At 45.3% G+C, this 18,566-nt stretch overlaps 1 protein-coding gene across 1 annotated transcript; it reads right to left on the bottom strand.

Annotated features, from left to right (window-relative positions):
- Positions 1 to 2,776: 2,776 nt before the first annotated feature.
- Positions 2,777 to 17,531, bottom strand: LOC116679170 (uncharacterized). Its single transcript, XM_032508856.1, is given in 9 exon segments — positions 2,777 to 3,581; positions 3,583 to 3,685; positions 3,688 to 3,897; positions 4,869 to 5,490; positions 8,422 to 8,867; positions 13,254 to 14,027; positions 14,687 to 14,791; positions 16,301 to 16,342; positions 17,436 to 17,531. Coding segments are annotated over 9 exon segments (2,721 nt in total). The 5' UTR covers positions 17,458 to 17,531; the 3' UTR covers positions 2,777 to 3,184.
- Between the last annotated feature and the right edge of the window lie 1,035 nt (positions 17,532 to 18,566).

Here is an 18,566-nt window from a genome sequence, read left to right as displayed (position 1 = left end):
ACATCCCAGAGTCTGGTCTAGACCTGCTCTTTATGAAAGACCTGGGAGATAAATAACATCCCAGAGTCCGGTCTAGACCTGCTCTTTATGAAAGACCTGGGAGATAAATACCATCCCAGAGTCCGGTCTAGACCTGCTCTTTATGAAAGACCTGGGAGATAAATACCATCCCAGAGTCCTGGTCTAGACCTGCTCTTTATGAAAGACCTGTGAGATAAACAACATCCCAGAGTCCGGTCTAGACCTGCTCTTTATGAAAGACCTAGGGGATAAATAACATCCCAGAGTCCGGTCTAGACCTGCTCTTTATGGAAAGACCTGGGAGATAAATAACATCCCAGAGTCCGGTCTAGACCTGCTCTTTATGAAAGACCAGGGAGATAAATAACATCCCAGAGTCCGGTCTAGACCTGCTCTTTATGAAAGACCTGGGAGATAAATAACATCCCAGAGTCCGGTCTAGACCTGCTCTTTATGAAAGACCTGTGAGATAAACAACATCCCAGAGTCCGGTCTAGACCTGCTCTTTATGAAAGACCTGGGAGATAAATAACATCCCAGAGTCGGTCTAGACCTGCTCTTTATGGAAAGACCTGGGAGATAAATAACATCCCAGAGTCCGGTCTAGACCTGCTCTTTATGAAAGACCAGGGAGATAAATAACATCCCAGAGTCCGGTCTAGACCTGCTCTTTATGAAAGACCTGGGAGATAAATAACATCCCAGAGTCTGGTCTAGACCTGCTCTTTATAAAGGACCTGGGAGATAAACAACATCCCAGAGTCCGGTCTAGACCTGCTCTTTATGAAAGACCTGGGAGATAAATAACATACCAGAGTCCTGGTCTAGACCTGCTCTTTATGAAAGACCTGGGAGATAAATAACATCCCAGAGTCCGGTCTAGACCTGCTCTTTATGAAAGACCTGGGAGATAAATAACATCCCAGAGTCCGGTCTAGACCTGCTCTTTATGAAAGACCTGGGAGATAAATACCATCCCAGAGTCCGGTCTAGACCTGCTCTTTATGAAAGACCTGGGAGATAAATACCATCCCAGAGTCCTGGTCTAGACCTGCTCTTTATGAAAGACCTGTGAGATAAACAACATCCCAGAGTCCGGTCTAGACCTGCTCTTTATGAAAGACCTAGGGGATAAATAACATCCCAGAGTCCGGTCTAGACCTGCTCTTTATGGAAAGACCTGGGAGATAAATAACATCCCAGAGTCCGGTCTAGACCTGCTCTTTATGAAAGACCTGTGAGATAAACAACATCCCAGAGTCCGGTCTAGACCTGCTCTTTATGAAAGACCTGGGAGATAAATAACATCCCAGAGTCCGGTCTAGACCTGCTCTTTATGGAAAGACCTGGGAGATAAATAACATCCCAGAGTCCGGTCTAGACCTGCTCTTTATGAAAGACCAGGGAGATAAATAACATCCCAGAGTCCGGTCTAGACCTGCTCTTTATGAAAGACCTGGGAGATAAATAACATCCCAGAGTCTGGTCTAGACCTGCTCTTTATAAAAGGACCTGGGAGATAAACAACATCCCAGAGTCCGGTCTAGACCTGCTCTTTATGAAAGACCTGGGAGATAAATAACATACCAGAGTCCGGTCTAGACCTGCTCTTTATGAAAGACCTGGGAGATAAATAACATCCCAGAGTCCGGTCTAGACCTGCTCTTTATGAAAGACCTGGGAGATAAATAACATCCCAGAGTCCTGGTCTAGACCTGCTCTTTATGGAAGACCTGGGAGATAAATAACATCCCAGAGTCCTGGTCTAGACCTGCTCTTTATGAAAGACCTGTGAGATAAACAACATCCCAGAGTCCGGTCTAGACCTGCTCTTTATGAAAGACCTGGGAGATAAATAACATCCCAGAGTCCGGTCTAGACCTGCTCTTTATGGAAAGACCTGGGAGATAAATAACATCCCAGAGTCCGGTCTAGACCTGCTCTTTATGAAAGACCAGGGAGATAAATAACATCCCAGAGTCCGGTCTAGACCTGCTCTTTATGAAAGACCTGGGAGATAAATAACATCCCAGAGTCCGGTCTAGACCTGCTCTTTATGAAAGACCTGGGAGAAAAATAACATCCCAGAGTCCTGGTCTAGACCTGCTCTTTATGAAAGACCTGGGAGATAAATAACATCCCAGAGTCTGGTCTAGACCTGCTCTTTATGAAACACCTGGGAGATAAATAACATCCCAGAGTCCGGTCTAGACCTGCTCTTTATGAAAGACCTGTGAGATAAACAACATCCCAGAGTCCGGTCTAGACCTGCTCTTTATGAAAGACCTGGGAGATAAATAACATCCCAGAGTCCGGTCTAGACCTGCTCTTTATGGAAAGACCTGGGAGATAAATAACATCCCAGAGTCCGGTCTAGACCTGCTCTTTATGAAAGACCAGGGAGATAAATAACATCCCAGAGTCCGGTCTAGACCTGCTCTTTATGAAAGACCTGGGAGATAAATAACATCCCAGAGTCTGGTCTAGACCTGCTCTTTATAAAAGGACCTGGGAGATAAACAACATCCCAGAGTCCGGTCTAGACCTGCTCTTTATGAAAGACCTGGGAGATAAATACCATCCCAGAGTCCGGTCTAGACCTGCTCTTTATAAAGGACCTGGGAGATAAATAACATCCCAGAGTCCTGGTCTAGACCTGCTCTTTATAAAGGACCTGGGAGATAACTGTTGTTGTTGCTGATTGGACAAACACACAAAAGGTCAAAGGTCATACCACAAACAGACTCAGAACAAATCAAGTTTAGCTTTATTCACCCTTGTGTGCAGCAGGATGTCTAAAACGCATTCACCAGGGGCCAACAACATTATAAAGACCACAGGGGACACATTCCCCGTCCCCCAAAACTAAGGACGATTCCAGACAGACAGTCCACAGGTCAGTATGTCATAATGAACATGGAAGAAATTAATAAATAATCACATACATATAAAAATGTCAAGAGATGTTAATCAAGTGAGTTCAAGTCCCAGGAATAGCCTGTGAGGAATAAAGGAATCCCTGGCACGTCTAGTTCTTATCATATGTAGTCTAAAACCGCGGCCCGAGGTGGCCTCAAACGGCGACCCGAGGCAGCGATGGTGACACACGGTGGAGCGGCGTGCTGTTGGTGTATTGTTATGGACTTTGCTACTGATCCTGCTGCTATTGGATGAGACACTGGAGTCTTTCCTGTGCACTTCTTTTTGACTGTCCTGCATCACCTGACAGGTTCCTGTGTTTATTCAAGATTGTTTCTTCTCTTAAGAAGGTGTGAGCCATCCTGAACATGTCATCAGTGTAGGGTTCTCCACCGTTATCTGACACCATCTGATCTACTTTACTCAGGAAGTCTCTGACCTGCTCTCTGCTTCTTTGGGCTTTGTTGTCAAACACACAGAATCTCCCCCCACACATGGAGACCAGGTCAGACACATGTTGGTTGGACCGGATCAAACCATCAATGGACCGACCCCCCAGCTGGTCTCCATGAGTGAACAGCACCATGGAGTACTTCATGGCATCTCTGCTGAACAGCTGTTCCAGCAGCTCAAACAGTCTGATGTGTTTCTGTGATTCTCCCTAGTCTGACTACAATAACAAAGGCATGTGGTCCTGGACTGGCCTCTACTAATGACTTCATGATCTCTTCATACAGCTGTTTAGAGTCAGGTCCTTGTCAGTGATTCCTGGAGTATCGACCACGGTGACCCTACGACCCCCCACCGTGGCGGACCCAGAGACAGTCTCAGCACTGACTGGATCAAAGTCACATCCTGATCTAAACTGATCTGATCCTAAGATGGTGTTCCCAGACGAACTCTTCCCAGCTCCAGGAAGACCGATCAGCACCACCCTCCGGGAGCTGGGATAATCAGCTGGAAGACACAAAGCACAGAAAAACAGAATTAATAACTATTTTTCTCATAACTACTGTTGCCAAACTGTGATGACCTATCCTGGTATGAGACATGTTAGAGGACTTTAACCAGAGACGTCCAGTGGACATGAGGGGTTAACAGAGCAGCAGCCCGGTCCTGGGTTGGATTTAACCAACACCAGTCCTTACAGGGCTTGGTTTAATACTTGGTTCTGATTACAGAATACACTATTGTTCAAAAGTGGGGGGTTACACTGACAATTTTATGTTTTCCATGAAAACTCACACTTTTATTCATCAAATGAGTTGTAAAATGAATAGAAACGATGTTCTGGGTCATTACATGCTAGGGGTGTGCAAAAAAATCAATTCGTATTTATTTCCTTTTTTATGTCTACTGTTATCAAGTAATAGATACTTTATTGATCCCAAGGGGAAATTCAAGGCCACAGTAGCTTACACACACACACACACACACACAAACACACACACACAAACACACACACACACACACACACACACACACACACACACACAGGAAAAGTAACTACATTTAGTATTATTACATGATATAACGCCATTTAGCTGATGCTTATCCAAAGCGACTTATTGATAGAATAATTGATAGAATACTATTATTAAAATAACCGATAGCTGCAGCCCTAGCAAATTATACTATATAACAGTCTGGTAAGTCCAGAAAATGACATCACTTTACATTTAAAACCAGGAAAAGATACGCATGCCACATTACGATACAACAATATCCAAATTCTAAGACAATATCTAGTCTCATATCACAATATCAATATAATATTGATATATGGCCCAGCTCTAATATTTACACATACATACATACCCCCGAAAATATAATAGTTACAAAGAAAAGGAAAGAGAAAGCCTGTGTTTAACGAGCTCCACTGAGATCAGTCAACTTCAGATCAATGTAAGAATGAGACCACACAGTACCTGGGGAGTCAGGCGGGTCCTGGGGGGTGAGGTGGCCGGACTTCAGCAGCAGCTCTCTGACTTGTTCTTCATCGTCTTTCTCGTTGTCAAAGAGGTGATACTTCCCCACGAACTTTCTAACAACTTCTGGAAGCATTCCTTCCTCTTCACCTTTAACTTTATCTTGAAAGATAAAGTCCTCCACTGCCCTGCCCCTTAACATATCACCCCCAGTGAAGAGCAGGTAACTCTTCTCCACCCCCCGAGGCCCGAGGACTTCCATCGCTGCCCTCGCAGCCTTCTGGTCCTCCTCTGTGAACCGTCCAACTCTGACCACCACCAGGAACAGACAAGGTCTGGAGGACTGCAGGAGGTCCTGACAGTACTTCTTAATCTTCTTCGTTGTGGCCTCGCTGTCTAAAACCCCCGGAGTGTCGACCACTGAGATCTGTTTCCCCGACACAGTTCCTCTTTGTTCACAGATCTCCCTCGTCACTGGTTTAAAGTCCAGCTCAGACTTAAATGCTGGTCTTCCCAGGATGGTGTTTCCTGAAGCACTCTTACCAACTCCTGATTTTCCAATCAGGACGATGGTGAGATCTGGATCCAGATCTGGAGGAAGAACTGGGCTAGTGTCTGTGGATCATGACCTGCTGGAGAAAAGGACCAGATTCACTACAAAGGTACACTGTTGTATCTGTTTAACAGCTAGAAGCATGATGCCATTGTGTCTGGATCACCTGAAGGACTTCTTCAGGATAAAACCTTCAGATCTCTGTGTGATGAAGGTCTGGGACAGGCTGACCTAATACATGCAGGACCAGTATATACAGGACCCATTATATACAGAACCAGTATATACAGGACCAGTATATACAGGACCCATTATATACAAGACCAGTATATACAGGACCAGTATATACAGGACCCATTATATACAAGACCAGTATATACAGGACCCATTATATACAAGACCAGTATATACAGGACCCATTACATACAAGACCAGTATATACAGGACCAGTATATACAGGACCCATTACATACAAGACCAGTATATACAGGACCCATTATATACAAGACCAGTATATACAGGACCAGTATATACAGGACCCATTACATACAAGACCAGTATATACAGGACCAGTATATACAGGACCAATAACATACAAGACCAGTATATACAGGACCCATTACATCCAAGACCAGTGTATACAGGACCCATTATATACAAGACCAGTATATACAGGACCCATTATATACAAGACCAGTATATACAGGACCCATTATATACAAGACCAGTATATACAGGACCCATTATATACAAGACCAGTATATACAGGACCCATTACATACAAGACCAGTATATACAGGACCCATTACATACAAGACCAGTATATACAGGACCCATTACATACAAGACCAGTACATACAGGACCCAGTACATACAGGACCAGTAGTTAAAGGATCCAGTACATACAGGACTAGTACATACAGGATCCATTACATACAGCACCCAGTACCTAAAAGACCCAGTACCTACAGGACCCAGTACATACAGGACCCAGTACCCACAAGACCCAATACATAAAGGTCCAGTACATAAGATAAGATAAGATAATTTGTTTATTAGTCCCAAATGGGGAAATTACTGTACTGCACTCTGTGTACACACTTTTTGTTAGTACTCACACACAGGCCTGAAATACACACACATGCTCAGGACCTATACATGCACTATACATGGAGAGATGTCAGAGTGAGTGGGCTGCCAGCTGAACCAGCGCCCTGAGCGGTCGGGGGGGTACGGTGCCTTGCTCAAGGGCACCTGGCAGTGCCCAGGAGGTGAAGTGGCATCTCTCCAGCCACCAATCCACACTCCCAACTTTTTGGGTCCATACGGGGATTTGAACCAGTGACCCTCCGGTTCCCAACCCAACTCCCTATGGACTGAGCTACTGCCACCCCCATACTATATACTGTCCTTTATATACAAGACCAGTATATAAAGGACCCATTACATACAAGACCACTACACACAGAACACAGTACATACAAGACCCAGTACAGGACCAGTACATACAGGACTAGTACATACAGGTCCCAGTACATACAAGACCCAGTACAGGACCAGTACATACAAGACTAGTACATACAGGACCCAGTACATACAAGACCCAGTACAGGACTAGTACATACAGGACTAGTACATACAGGACCTAATCCAAACAGGATCCAGTACAGGACCAGTACATACAGGACCCTGTACATACAGGACCAGTATAGGACCCAGTACATACAGGACCAGTATAGGACCCAGTACATACAGGACCAGTATAGGACCCAGTACATACAGGACCAGTATAGGACCCAGTACATACAGGACCAGTATAGGACCCAGTACATACAGGACCAGTATAGGACCCAGTACATACAGGACCAGTATAGGACCCAGTACATACAGGACCAGTATAGGACCCAGTACATACAGGACCAGTATAGGACCCAGTACATACAGGACCAGTATAGGACCCAGTACATACAGGACCAGTATAGGACCCAGTACATACAGGACCAGTATAGGACCCAGTACATACAGGACCAGTATAGGACCCAGTACATACAGGACCAGTATAGGACCCAGTACATACAGGACCAGTATAGGACCCAGTACATACAGGACAATAAAAGACCCATCACCACTAAGCAGTGTTGGAATAAAATGTGTTCATATCATGTGTGCTCATAAACATGATATTGACGTAATCATGTGTGTTCATTAGATTTTGAGCTAAAGAGCTAAAGCTTCACACAGTCTGCTTGGTGTCAGTGTGATCATCCGGTTCACTTATTAATAAGAAGCATGGAGTTCATAGTTTACTGTGACCTTAGGATAGGTTGTTTTGGTCCAATGTGTCCCACCATAGCTCTGCCGGGTGAGTTTAATTCTGAAAAGCAGGGCGGGGGGGTGGTTAGGGACACGTCCTGCGTTTGGGTGGAGGTCCTCTCCAGAAGCAGTCTGATGGCGTTTTTCCACTGCTGGGAACAGCTCTACTCGCCTCGACTCGACGCATCCAGCGTCCGTTTTCCGTTGCAGATTGAGTAGCGCCTCAGCGTGGCTGGTTACCATAGCTACGCGTGATGATGTCATTTTCAACGCGACTCACAACATCACGTCGGCTACTCGCCACAGCCAGAAGAAATGTTTAGTTTCTAAAGAAGCTGAAGGAAGCAACAACAATCACCGCTGAAAAAAACCAGGAGTTTGGGAATTCCTACGTCGTCATGACGACACCAAAGGGTGAGTTAAGTTTCCTGTAACGTTAGATAACATCTGCATGTGTTCGGGCCCCGTTGTTCCGGTTTAACGAGAGTCCACGTTAACTGGCGTCAGCCAAAAGCGTCTGTTGCTGTCGTAGTGACGACAGCTGTTGAAAACGGGAAGAGAATACGTAGCTGTCCGCGTGAATGCCTGTTTGTTAAGTTGTCGTTAAAATGTTCAACATAACGACGTGTTCATTACCTCTCTGATTTCTCTGATTTGGGTCTAACGCAGCGCGCCATAGCATCGTACCAGGAGCTGCTGCATGACTTCATAGCATCGTACCAGGAGCTGCTGCATGACTTCATAGCATCGTACCAGGAGCTGCTGCATGGCTTCATAGCATCGTACCAGGAGCTGCTGCATGACTTCATAGCATCGTACCAGGAGCTGCTGCATGACTTCATAGCATCGTACCAGGAGCTGCTGCATGGCTTCATAGCATCGTACCAGGAGCTGCTGCATGACTTCATAGCATCGTACCAGGAGCTGCTGCATGGCTTCATAGCATCGTACCAGGAGCTGCTGCATGGCTTCATAGCATCGTACCAGGAGCTGCTGCATGGCTTCATAGCATCGTACCAGGAGCTGCTGCATGACTTCATAGCATCGTACCAGGAGCTGCTGCATGACTTCATAGCATCGTACCAGGAGCTGCTGCATGACTTCATAGCATCGTACCAGGAGCTGCTGCATGGCTTCATATCAACTCAGACGTCACACAGCGTCTCTTAAATGAAGAGGCAGCAGATCAGCTGGTCACCACACCACACTGCGTGCAAATATCTCACAGTTACTCTTGCTCAGAAATTGTCTTTATTTTGTTTGATTCCCACAAAACACACGCCTTGTATGTTTGTCAATGGTAAGCACGTTCAAATCCACCTGAAACTCAAATGTCCATCTCTGACATAACAAATAATAAGTCTCAGCTATCTCAGACATCATATCTTTAAAACAAGAAGCAGTCAGATCCAGTTGTGACCACTGTAGCCTGAAGCTACTAACATTAATATAAATGATATAGGCTGTTTGTGTTAGTAGCTTCAACCTTGAGCTTATAGGCTACTTAACACCTCCTCTGGTCACCACTCCTTCCAGTTCTCAGCTGCAGACGACTGAAATGAACTACAAAAAGAACTTTGAAATTCAAAACCCTTATCCCACTTACTGCCTGCGCTCCTGTCTGATGGCCGTCCATGCTAACTGTTCTGCATCTGGACTCTACTGTTCATCCTGCACACACGTGTATGTGAAATCATGTTATTTATTATTTGTTATGTCAGAGATGGACATTTGAGTTTCAGGTGGATTTGAACGTGCTTACCATTGACAAACATACAAGGCGTGTATTTTGTGGGAATCAAACAAATAAAAGACAATTTCTGAGCAAGAGCAACTTGTGAGTTATTTGTAGCAGTGTGATGTGGTGACCAGTGTGGGAAATTATATTCAGATATAGGGGATTTGTGGGAAATTATATTCAGATATAGGGGATTTGTGGGAAATTATATTCAGATATAGGGGATTTGTGGGAAATTATATTCAGATATAGGGGATTTGTGGGAAATTATATTCAGATATAGGGGATTTGTGGGAAGCTATACTCAGGTATTGTGATTGTTGTGAGAAATTGTACTCAGATATTGTGATCATATTTAGACCCTCCAAGTGGAATTCGCAACACCAGCTGATCTGCTGCCTCCTCGTCTTAAGAGACGCTGTGTGACCTGGTAGCAGGTACTTTATGTAGTACTACATAAAGGACCTGCTACCAAGTACCTGATAGCAGGTCCCAGGGACTTTTTTTCGTAATGGAAAACCAAAAAAGGCGAGTAGATACCACGCAGTGGAAAACCACCATGAGACCTGGTCTCTATGTGCAGGCCGAGCTCTGCTAGACACTAACCTTCTGAAGACAAAACACAGCGCACAAACATGCCACGTGGTAGCAACTGACCCCCCCCCCATACATAAGATCAAGCAGAGAGGGAAAAGAGTCAGACAAACTTAGGGAGAGCTATGGATGCATCTTCTCTGTAACAGCAGCTGTCTCACTAACTCCCCCTGAGACCCAAACTGTCCCTGAATCAGTCATAAAGACCATTTCACAGCTGTAACATATTCTAAAAGTCTATGTACACAACCAGGAAGTTAACAAGGTGGGGGGGGCACAACATTAAAAACGTCAGCTCTGACTTCCTGGACATTACTCAAAGTGAAAGTTAAGAACTAAAAGTAATAAAAGATATGTACTGTATTCCTCCGGAGAGATTTACCTGCTCAGGTGTGAAGAAATAAGGAATCAAACCAACTTCCCAGAACACAACACGACGATGTCTCTCTTATGCTTCTGATCTGCTTCCACTCTCACGAGACATCAGATTTCAAAATAAAAGCTCCACTTTCAGTACTAAAATAGTTGACTCAAGTTAAAGTAGAAGTACTTGTTTAAGGTGCCCTCAGAGAGGACATGTACTTTGCTTTGGAATAATACTTCATACAATAGAAATATAAAGTACACACTACATATCAGCTAGTATCCGACTCCCGGTCAAACACGCTGCTTCTCTGTCTCTGGGACTGACTTGTGTCTGAGACCTTTATTTTGAAAGGTATGAGCAGAAATGAATGTGTGCCTAAACTTGAGTCCCACCTCCATTTTGTGTGTTGTAACCTAACATGGCGTCTCTGAGGAAGTCAGCACTGCTGGGCTGGAGACACAGTAGTGGTGGGCGATACTGCAAAATTTGGTATCGATCCGATACCAAATACATATAGGGTCCGTATTGCCGATACCGATACCAATACGATACTTTTTACTTAAAAAAATACTTTTGTGTAGGGGAGAGCATTTCATTATTTCTGAGGTGAATGAATGATCAATTCTTTAGGCAATATTTTTTTATTAATGTATTGAAGTGCACAAAATTATTAGTTATTAGGCACTGTAGAATTAATACAAACCAAATTTTACAGCCTTTTTAAAAAATAAATAAATAAATAAATAAAGAAAGAATAACAAAAATTTTGTGATGTCTTATTCTTGAGCAATCACACTAACTAATGCACAAGACGCGATATGACATGACCAACATAATATTAGCCTACTCTTACAAGCTACCTGGGTATTCTCTGAAATGACTCTCCCAACCAACTCTGCCTCTGTGCCGGGGGCTGGAACTCGATTGATTTCCCTCCTCATTTCTTCGTTTTTGTAGATCAGCATTTTCCTTGTCATGTGTTTTTAAGTGTTTGTATAGGTTTATAGTGTTGCCACAGTATCGAATGCTCTTTTTCGTTTGCTCAGGAAGGTGGAAGACACAAGCAAAGTATAGTGAACGTAGAGGAGAGATATCTAAATTAAAATATCGATTCAATTACAGTCGTATCGATCAAATACCAATACCAGCGTTGGCATCGATACTATCGATATTTAGATCGATCCGCCCAGCCCTAACGCACAGCGCTCTGACGTTCACTACTCAGGAAACCTATATCAATGATATACAGTATGCAAATATATTAAATGGTATCAACAAATACATCAAGACAAAGGTTGCAGCAGTTCCTTCTGTTTCACTGATTAGTAGTTTATTGTTGTTGGAACATTATAATATGTATATGTAAACATATGGTGAGATATGAAATAAGGCCATTTCCATTAGAAGAAATAATCAATACAAAGTAGACAAATATGAACGTAAAAATGGTAACAAATGCATGTGTAATGTAAATATTTTACAGTAGCAATAAAAATCAATTTATCAGTTTTACATGATACAGATTCAGGATCAGTTGTTTATGAAAAGGTTTAAAGATCACAGCATTTACAGAGTTTTATTTGAAACCACTATAATGCAGTTTATTCACAAAAATAATAATTCATTACATTTATATAACGCTTCCGGGGGGGGGGGGGGGGGGGGGGGGGGACACACTACTCTTTAATACCACCAATATGTAACACCCACCTGGGTGATGCAGGGCAGCTTTACAACACCAGACCCTCAGCTTAGAGAGAGAGAGAACTTATTATCAGAGGTGGGGGAAACCAGAGAAAACCCACTCAGACACGGGGAGAACCTGGGAACTTATTACTGTCCACAGTAGTGATCATTAGTCCACTATGCTGTACAGGGCTAACCATTGGTCCACTATGCTGTACAGGGCTAACCATTGGACCACTATGCTGTACAGGGCTAACCATTGGTCCACTATGCTGTACAGGGCTAACCACTGGTCCACTATGCTGTACAGGGCTAACCACTGGTCCACTATGCTGTACAGGGCTAACCACTGGACCACTATGCTGTACAGGGCTAACCATTGGACCACTATGCTGTACAGGGCTAACCATTGGTCCACTATGCTGTACAGGGCTAACCATTGGTCCACTATGCTGTACAGGGCTAACCATTGGACCACTATGCTGTACAGGGCTAACCATTGGACCACTATGCTGTACAGGGCTAACCATTGGACCACTATGCTGTACAGGGCTAACCATTGGCCCACTATGCTGTACAGGGCTAACCATTGCCCACTATGCTGTACAGGGCTAACCATTGGACCACTATGCTGTACAGGGCTAACCATTGGCCCACTATGCTGTACAGGGCTAACCATTGGACCACTATGCTGTACAGGGCTAACCATTGGCCCACTATGCTGTACAGGGCTAACCATTGGCCCACTATGCTGTACAGGGCTAACCATTGGCCCACTATGCTGTACAGGGCTAACCACTGGTCCACTATGCTGTACAGGGCTAACCATTGGACCACCATTGGCATGTGAAATGCAGATTTAACCATCATTGTGTGAAACGCAGTACAACAGCCCAGCAGAGAGACGCCTCTGCAGCTTCATAGTATATCATAAAGAGTTCGGGAAGATAAACACGTCAATGAAGAAGGAGCTTTTTAAGTTTTATTTTTAAACATTACTTTGAAAGGGGAGAAAAGGGGGGGGGACATGCAGCAAAGGGCTGCAGGTTGCCGTTGAACCTGCGGCTGCTGCGTCGAGGAGTTAACCTCACCACTCTACCAGCTGAGCTAACCATGAAGGGGCTCTAGGACTCTAGGACTGGAAGTCCAGCTTCAGCTTCTCGTTGAACTGGGAGAGAAGTTGAGTGAAGGAGTCTGAGGGCGTGGTCTGCTCCACGACGTGACGCACGCCGCTCTCTAAAGCCCGGTAATACCTCCTGACCTCCTGCAGCTCCGCCTGCAGGCGCTGCTCCACCTCCCGGTGCTGCTCCACAGCTCCACTCAGCTTCTTCTGGTACTCTGACTCCACAGACCGGATCTCCTCCTCCAGCTTCTCCTGGTACAGCACTCGGAGCTGGGCCTCTCTCTGACGCAGCATCTCCGCCGCCCCTTCGTAGATGTAGTTGGAGTAGAACTGTCCTCCGTTGGCACCAACCATCTCCTCCACCTTCTCCAACAGATCCAGGACCTGTCTACGGCTGTTGATTTTGAGGTTGTTGAGGACGTGGTACCTGTTCTCCACCTTCTCCAGGACCGTCTGCAGCCCAGGCCCCGCCGTCTCCAGCAGCTGGTTGAAGTCTGACGGGACTTTGTCTCCCTGGGTGAAGAGGATGATGGTGTACTTCCAGGCGTCCTGTCCAAACATCTCCTCCACCTGCCTGACGGCTCCTTCTTCTTCATTGGTGAACGGCCCCACCTTGATGACCAGTAGGATGGCGTGGGGCCCCGGGGCCGACATGTTGATGCACTTGGAGATCTCTCTCTTCACGGTGTGTTCAGGTAACGACGTGTCAAAGAGTCCTGGGGTGTCGACGATGGTCAGCTGGCGGTCCAGAACCTCGCCGGTCTGCTTACAGCACCACCGGGTCACTGAAAACACAGGATGGATGGATAGATAGATAGATAGATAGATAGATAGATAGATAGATAGAGAGAGAGAGAGAGAGAGAGAGAGAGAGAGAGAGAGAGAGAGAGAGAGAGATAGATAGATAGATAGATAGATAGATAGATAGATAGAAGGTAACCTCTTCAGTGCTGTATTTAATTAGTTCTCCCTTTTGTTTGTTTTTATATTATGAGTCCTGTATTTTGGCGCCTCCTAGCGGAACTGCAATTTGTGTATACAAAGGGGGGACTAGTTTGTAAGACGCACATACGGAAGTAAGGTGAGACACACACATGTCGCTCGGTAACTAAGTACGGCTCTAAAGGACAATAATTAAGCACCTGGCTGGAACGGGGACAAGGTATTTAGGTTTGATTGTTCCGTGTGTGTTTGGGTGACCTGTGTCTGTACGAGTGTGTCTGTCAGAGATGATGTTATGTATCTGTCCTGGATGCGTGCGTGCGTGCGTGTGTGTGTGTGTGTGTGTGTGTGTTGTGTTCTCGTGCGTGTTGTCTGTGTGTGTGTGTGGGTGTTGTCTCTCGTGTGTGCGTGCGTGCGGTGCGTGCGTGCGTGCGCGCGTGCGCGCGCGCGTGCGCGCGTGCGTGCGCGCGTGCGTGTGTGTGTGTGTGTGTGTGTGTGTTACCTGACATGTGATCCACAGCTGCACTGAAGGCGTCTCTCCCCAGTATGGTGTTCCCACTGGAGCTCTTTCCTGATCCAGTTTTCCCAACAAGAACCAGCCTCAGGTCTGATGGGTACAGACAGAGAACAGAACCACCTGAGAAACTGGACCCTGACACTCCCCCAGGTGTGGATCCCCCAGGTGTGGATCCCCCAGGTTTGAATCCCCCAGGTGTGGATCCCCCAGGTGTGGATCCCCCAGGTGTGAATATACATAAAACATAAAACAACAACATAATCGGCTCCAATCATAACTCCATCTGGATAAACACCTACAGCAAGACCCATCTGTCTCCAGGTCATTCAGGATCCTGTTGGAAGCGACCAATGAGAGCAGCTCGTTACGTTTTAAGGTGTAGAAGCGACCAATGAGAGCAGCTCGTTACGTTTTAAGGTGTAGAAGGGACCAATGAGAGCAGCTCGTTACGTTGTAAGGTGTAGAAGCGACCAATGAGAGCAGCTCGTTATGTTGTAAGGTGTAGAAGCGACCAATGAGAGCAGCTCGTTACGTTGTAAGGTGTAGAAGGGACCAATGAGAGCAGCTCGTTACGTTGTAAGGTGTAGAAGCGACCAATGAGAGCAGCTCGTTATGTTGTAAGGTGTAGAAGCGACCAATGAGAGCAGCTCGTTACGTTGTAAGGTGTAGAAGGGACCAATGAGAGCAGCTCGTTACGTTTTAAGGTGTAGAAGCGACCAATGAGAGCAGCTCGTTACGTTTTAAGGTGTAGAAGCGACCAATGAGAGCAGCTCGTTACGTTTTAAGGTGTAGAAGCGACCAATGAGAGCAGCTCGTTACGTTTTAAGGTGTAGAAGCGACCAATGAGAGCAGCTCGTTATGTTTTAAGGTGTAGAAGGGACCAATGAGAGCAGCTCGTTACGTTTTAAGGTGTAGAAGCGACCAATGAGAGCAGCTCGTTACGTTTTAAGGTGTAGAAGCGACCAATGAGAGCAGCTCGTTACGTTTTAAGGTGTAGAAGCGACCAATGAGAGCAGCTCGTTACGTTTTAAGGTGTAGAAGCGACCAATGAGAGCAGCTCGTTACGTTTTAAGGTGTAGAAGCGACTCGGTATGGAGAAAATCAGATATCACGATATTCCTGACCAAATACCTCAATGTGGATATGGAGATTATTGGTGCTTCAACAAAATGTTATATACACAATGAGATTTAGATAATTAATTAATTAATATTGACTAAAGGATAATAATAGAACAGCTAGAACAGTCTGGTGGGATCAGGAAATGACATCACTGTAACGCAGCCTTTAAAACCAGGAAGAGACACTTACCATATTACCATATATCCAAAATCTAAGACAATATCTAGTCTCATATATATCTATATATATAATAATATATCTATATTACCATGTATGGATACAACATGGACCTATCGGCCCCCCCCCAGTCTGAACCAGACCGGGGGGGGGGGGGTCTAGCAGAGCAGGGAGACCTATTCTCCTAAAGAGAAGGACACAGCCACTCAGACCCCCAGTCCACCAGAATCCGCCTTCAGGCAGACCACACCACTCTATCAAATCAGATCCAACCAGGACCAAATGAAGGAAGGTCCAGACCTGGGGGGCGTTCCTTACTCTCTCTTCTTTTTCTCCGTGGAACTGTTGAAAGAGAGACAGGAAACGTTTATTTAACATTCAGAAACCCAGATTTAAGGCTGAAGCTGAAGTGGATCAGATCTGATCAGCTGACTCCCTCATCATCTTTAAATAAACTATTACACTGGACCTAAGGTACTCTAACGCCATGACAACAAGGACCAGAGCATGCTGGGAGAGAGACATCACAGACAGAGAGGACCAGAGCATGCTGGGAGAGAGACATCACAGACAGAGGACCAGAGCATGCTGGGAGAGAGACATCACAGACAGACAGAGGACCAGAGCATGCTGGGAGAGAGACATCACAGACAGACAGAGGACCAGAGCATGCTGGGAGAGAGAGACATCACAGACAGACAGAGGACCAGAGCATGCTGGAGAGAGACATCCAGACAGAGGACCAGAGCATGCTGGAGGAGAGACATCACAGACAAGAGGACCAGAGCATGCTGGGAGAGAGACATCACAGACAGACAGAGGACCAGAGCATGCTCATGATTAAGTCTGCTCTGTGATGTTTATTAGGAGACAACAGAATAAACACGCACACAGAAACATATGTCTTAGTTTCTTTATTTACATTTACGATTAGACACTAGTCCTTCAGGACTTAAGACGGCCTATATCTCATGTCTGAGTGTGTGTATGTGGGTGTGTATCGAGTGAAACAGCCATAGTTAGAGTCTCGGGGCTGAACCTTCACTATAAACCGCCTGCAGTGTTGGATGATGGTCTGACTGAGCTCAACCCCCCCCCCCCAGCGCAGCAGCGCCCCCTACAGGCACAGAATACGATGGGCACAGAATCTGGTGTTACACCGGACTGCGCCATGTTGTCAGCTCAAAGTGAAAGTAACATAACTACTAGGCCTAATCACTAATAACTTATCAATAATAACGTATGACTAATAACTCATCACTCCACACCTCCCTACCGTGTCTCTTCGCTGCAGGTAGGACAGGACGTCAATAGGGTTAGGGTCATATTCTCAGGTGTTGATCGGTCTATATTTATAGATATTAATGCAGTTTAAGTTGAGCGTATGAAGTGTTGATTACATTGTTAATAAAGTTTATTATTACTATTGACTCACTGAGGGCTGCAGGTTCCGCCATGTCCGTCTCCGTCTTCTGTCTCCCGCAGATTCAGGTGCATCCGCATTACAGTCTACGGTATAAATAAAAAGATAACCTTCCGGTCCTTCAAAATAAAAGTCTCAGTGAAAAAACACGTCCCAACGCCAGCTTGTGAGGACAGAAGAGGACGTGGAGCAGCAGGACTGGGAGGGGGAGGAGACCGAGACCGTAACACTTCACTTTTTACAGTAAAGAAGAGAAGATCTGGTGCTTTAATGTGGTAGGACCCGCCTACTTCCGCCTCCTCCGTGGCCATCTATCCTACAGGTAGGGGGACCACCTGCTAATAAGCCCAAGGGGGGACAAGGGTTTCTGAGGGACAATGTGGGACACTGCCTGGCGCAGCGGTGTCCCCCCCTTTTTTCTAAATAAAGATTAATATTTTGAAATCTCATACAATTATAATATAATTGACAGATGCTCTTCCACTTACGATTTACTTTAGCTATTTCATTTTATATTTCCTTACAATTTATTCACTTTAAATACATTATAATATCAAATTATAGGACTAACAGGAAGTGTAGTTGCTCAACAGGAACAGTTTAAACTAAAGAGTCTTCCCAGTCTTCCTTGTACCCCCCTTCTCTTTCTAACTGATGGGGGGTCTCAGACTGCTCAGACTCGGGCTCTTTCTAACTGATGGTGTGGGGGGGGGTCTCAGACTGCTCAGACTCGGGCTCTTTCTCCATTTTTTGAATTGGAAAGCGCGTTCCTAAAAGTCCCTTCCCAGTGTCTGGTCTGCACGTGCGTGCGCTGTCATGACAACGAATCGGAGGGATTTTAACTATTTGTCTGATTAAAGTCTTATTCTGGACATTCTGGTGGTAGAGACGTTTAGAAGTCAGAGAGACTAAATCCGTTCAGATCTCAGATCATCTCCAGTCTGTTGTTATTAAAATCAGATCAGATCTCATGTAGAACATCTGAGATCTACTATTAAAACTAGAGACTGTTCCAGCTGATCTGGGGTCTGATTTTATTTATTAAATCGGAATCGCACCACAGTGTTAAAGTCACTTCCTGTCTGGAATCGGCCGGAAACTGTCCGACTTTACCGCAGCTTTTAGTGTCCCCCCCCCCCCCTG

The sequence above is a fragment of the Etheostoma spectabile genome, unplaced genomic scaffold (assembly GCF_008692095.1).
Source record: "Etheostoma spectabile isolate EspeVRDwgs_2016 unplaced genomic scaffold, UIUC_Espe_1.0 scaffold00009642, whole genome shotgun sequence".
Classification (NCBI taxonomy): domain Eukaryota; kingdom Metazoa; phylum Chordata; class Actinopteri; order Perciformes; family Percidae; genus Etheostoma; species Etheostoma spectabile.
This window is presented reverse-complemented; position numbering and strand designations above follow the sequence as displayed.